This window comes from Chiloscyllium plagiosum, chromosome 48 (genome assembly GCF_004010195.1).
Source record: "Chiloscyllium plagiosum isolate BGI_BamShark_2017 chromosome 48, ASM401019v2, whole genome shotgun sequence".
Lineage (NCBI taxonomy): Eukaryota > Metazoa > Chordata > Chondrichthyes > Orectolobiformes > Hemiscylliidae > Chiloscyllium > Chiloscyllium plagiosum.
In genome coordinates this window covers 1,711,277-1,715,788 of record NC_057757.1, presented here as the reverse complement: position 1 = coordinate 1,715,788, position 4,512 = coordinate 1,711,277, and the positions used below count along the sequence as shown (strand labels likewise).

The following is a 4,512-nucleotide window of genomic DNA, read 5'->3' as shown; positions in this document are numbered from 1 at the left end:
TGCTTTCATCGGTAGTACTGGGTGTGATGCTATCATCGGTAGTACTGGGTGTGCTGCTGTCATCGGTAGTACTGGGTGTGATGCTATCATCGGTAGTACTGGGTGTGATGCTATCATCAGTGATACAGGGTGTGCTGCTGAGTGTGCTGCTATCATCGATGGCACTGGACGAGCTGGTGCTGCAGATGACACTGGAGAAGGTGCTAGACATTTTTTTATAATCTGTACTTGTTACAGTATTGATGTTTTCTGCCGGACCTGCCCTGATTTCCACGTTTTCTGAGAAAGGAGAGATTATTGATGTTAAAATTATATTTTATTTACTCTGGATTCCAGAATTTCCACAATCTTTTGCCTTGTAAATATGTACCTCTGTTTAAAAGGCTTGGATGGCATAATTGATTACTGCTGATGAACAAACATACCGCCCAATAGCCTTTGATTCCCTTCCCAACAAAAAGCAAATTCCTTCTACCTTAAAAACATCCAATGATCCCACCTGCTTTGTCTTCAAAGGTAAAGTTCTGAAGTCTCATAGCACTCTGAGAGAGAATACTTCCTTCCATCACTGCCCTAAAATGCCGAGCCCCTAATTTTAAATGTGTCCCTTAGTTCCAATTCAACCACAAAAGGAAACACCCTTTACACATCCACTTTGACAAAACCATTCAGGATCTTAAAAACTTCAATCAAATCACCCCTAATACTTCTAAATTGCAGTGAAAACAAGTCCAATCTGTCTAATTTTTCCACAAGACACCCTGTTCACTTCAGGTCTCAGTTTAGTATATCTCATCTGGACTGCCTCCAACACATTTACATCCTTCATCAATAAGAATACTGAAAGTGCACACAGCATGTCGGATGTGGTGTCATCGACACCCTATGTAACTAAAGCAGTACCTGCTCGCTTTTATTCTCATTTCCTCTTATAATAGCAGGCCCCTAGTGGCACAGTGGCTCATGATTAGCACGGCTCTGGGTTCGTTTCCAGCCTCAGGCAACTGTCTGTGTGGAGTTTCCATATTCTCTCCATGTGTCTGCGTGGGTTTCCTCTGGGTACTCGGGTTTCCTCCCACTGTCCAAAGATGTGCAGGTGGATTGGCCATGGAAAATTATCCCATAGTGTTCAGGGATGAGCAGGCTAGGTGGGTTGGCTGTAGAAAAATGGAAGGTTACAGGGATGGGCTAGTGGGAGGTGGTTCTGGGTGGGATACTCTTTGGAGGGTCAGTGTGGACTTGTTGGGCTTAATGGTCTGCTTCCATTTTATAGGGATTCTACCATTCTTAACATTCTTAATCACTTGCTCTACTTGCATCCAAACCTCTTGTGACTTATACATTAGAACACTTGGACCCCTATGCTCCTTGGAATTCTGCAGTTGTTCTCCATTTACAGCAATCTTCAGCCAGAAGAGCCGAGCGAATGATCCATCTTGGCCTCCTCTAGCGATCCTAGCATTGCAGATACCAGTCTTCAGCCAATTCAATTCACTCCACATGCTATCAAGAAATGGTTGGAGGCACTGGATACTGCGAAGACTCTGGGCCCTGACAACATTCTGGCAATAGTACTTGTGCTCCAGACTTGCTGCTCCCCAAGCTCTTCCATTACAGTTAAAATATTGTCTTTAACCCGACAATGTGGAAAATTGCCCAGGTATGTTCTATACATAAAAAGCAGGACAAATCCAACCCAGCCAATTAACTGCCCCATTAGCCTACTTTCAACGTTCAGTAAAGTGATAGAAGGTGTCATCAATAATGCTATCAAGCGGCAACTGCTCAACAATAACCTACTCACTGATGCCTGGTTTGGGCCACTCAGCTCCTGACTTCATTATAACCTTGCTGCAACATGGGCAAAAGAACTGAATTCCAGACCTGAAGTGAGAGTGACAGTCCTTGAAATCGAGGCTGCATTCAACTTGTCACAAAGCTGGTCCTTTTCTGTGCCCTTGAGTCTTTTTCAGAGAGGGGTCATTGGCCAGGCTCCAACTAGGTTGCATTTGAAAGGTTTCTTGTTTACCCCTAACAGATAATGCCTCCGGCCTAAGGCTTCCATGTTTTAAAAAAACTGGTATAATCATGGGGTGTGGCCAGCTCTCTAGCTGCGCAGGTCATTTCAGTTTGGGGGTTAGTTAAGTCAGGGTCACAGTTGAAACTGAAGTTCTCTCCCTCATCCTGCCCTTCTGACTTTGTAACCTGTCAGCTTTTTATGTCATTTTTACTCTTGTTGCTAAGGGTTCTGTTTTTTGGGACTGTTGCAAGTATTTTGGAACAGCATCATTAAGTTGGGATAGTATGTCGGGTTTTGGATAGGAAAAGTTATTCAAGTATTCTATTTTTGGTTTGTTGTGTTTCATTCCATAATTTTGTAAATAAATTCTGTTTGTTTAAAATTTGGCAGTCAGACCAGCTAATTCACTCCAGGAATATCCACTGTACACTTACCTGAAACAAATAGCAAAGTTACAGTCTGGACTACCTGCTTGAAAATGTTTTGAGGGGTCGGACCTAGTCCATAATAGACTGAGTGTGGCATCAAGAAGCCTGAGCAAAACTGGAATCAATGGGTATTGGGCGCAAACTCCACTGGTTAGAGTCATACCTGGCACAAAGAAAGATAGTTGTGGTTGTTGGAGATGAGTCATGTCAGGTACAGAACATCTCTGCAGGGGTTCCTCAGGGTAAGCTCCAATAAATATGGTTAAATCTGATTTCCCTTTCACAAAATCATGTGAAGTCTTTCCAGCTATCTTGAGGTTCACCAAATGTGCACTTATGACCTCCGTAATGATAAGTTCTAACAGCTTCCTCATGAAGCCATCAAGCTAACTGGTCTATGGTTTCCTGTTTTCTGCCTGTCTCCTTTCTTGAATAAACAGATTAAATTTGCTCTTTCCAGTCTGATGGAACTTTGCTAGAATAAACAAAATTTGGAAAATTCACGCCGATTCCTCTGCAAGCTCATTAATCAATTCCTTTATGTCCTGGGGATGAAGTTGTAACCCTGACACAGCAACCTGCAAACCTATTAGTTTGGTCAGTACTGGTTCTTTCACAATTACAGTTTTGCCTTCAGCCTCCTGATTTGTACATACAAAGGAATTTTTATGGTATCCTCTGTATTTGAAGACAGCAGCAAAATATTTATTCACAACAATCACCATTTCTTTATTATCAATTCCACTAGCTCCATCCATCTTCAGACCAATGTACTGGGTGGCTAATCCATCTCGGCCTCCTCTTGAGGGTCCCTGCCTTGCTGATGCCAATTTTCAATCAATTTGTTTCACTCCATATGATGTGAAGTAACATTGAGAGGCACTGGATGCTGCTGATGCTATGGGCCCGAAAAGCATTCCAACAATAATTCTGAAGACTTGTGTTCCAATTCTGAACTAGGCATCAGAAAGGATAACAACAAACTCAGCCGTTTCAATGCTGCAATGTCCTACTTAGTAACAGCTGGGGTCCAAAATTATGGGAGCTGTCTCACAACACAATCAAGCAATAGCCTGACATAGTCATATTCATAGAATCATACCTTAGAAAGCACCATCACCATCCCTCAGTATGTCACATCCCATAAGCAGGACAGACCCCAGGTGGAGGGGCAGCACTGAGCTATATAGTCAGGAAGGATCTGCCCTGGGAGTCATCACATTGACACTACACCCTATGAAGACTCATGGTGTCAGCTCATAGATAGGCAAGGAATCTTCGTACTCAACTGATGAATCAGTAGTCTTCCATGTTGAACACAACTTGGAGGAAGCATCAAGGGTGGCAAGGCACAGAATGTACTGTGGACAGAGGACTTCAAGGTTCATCATCAACAGTGGCTTGGCAGCACCACTACTAATGGAGCTGGTTAAATCCTAAAAAAACATAGCTGCTAGACTAGGTCTGCAACTGACAGTGAAGGAACCAACGAGAGAAAGACACACATGACCTCACTCTCACCAATTTATGTCCTGCAGTGGCACCTGTCTACCACAGTTTTGGTGGAAGTGACTACATACAGTCCTTGTGGAGACGACTCCCATCTTCACATTAAGGACACCCTCTATCATGCTGTGTAATATTATCATTATGTCAAATGATTTTAAAGGATTTCCAACAGATCTAGCAATTAAAGTCTGGGCATCCACACGGTTCTGTGGATAACTAGCAGCAACAGAATCATGCTGCAATGCAATCTATAACCTCATCGTCTGGCATAAACCCACTCTACCATTAATAGACAATAGGTGCAGGAGTAGGCCATTCTGCCCTTCGAGCCTGCACCACCATTCATTATGATCATGGCTGATCATCCTTAATCAGTATCCTGTTCCTGCCTTATCTCCATAACCCTTGATTCCACTATCCTTAAGAGCTCTATCCAATTCTTTCTTGAAATTATTCAGATACTTGGCCTCCACTGCCTTCTGGGGCAGAGCATTCCACACACCCACCACTCTCTGGGTGAAGAAGTTTCTCCTCATCTCTGTCCTAAATGGCCTA

General features: G+C 43.2%; 1 protein-coding gene across 1 annotated transcript in view; it reads right to left on the bottom strand.

The window, feature by feature from the left end:
• Nucleotides 1-4,512, bottom strand: part of LOC122544378 (uncharacterized protein DDB_G0271670-like) — a 23,105-nt gene that overhangs the window by 2,892 nt on the left and 15,701 nt on the right. The window contains exon 2 of the mRNA XM_043683622.1: nt 1-279. Coding sequence (XP_043539557.1) covers nt 1-279 — 279 coding nt within the window. The remainder of the gene's footprint in view (nt 280-4,512) is intronic.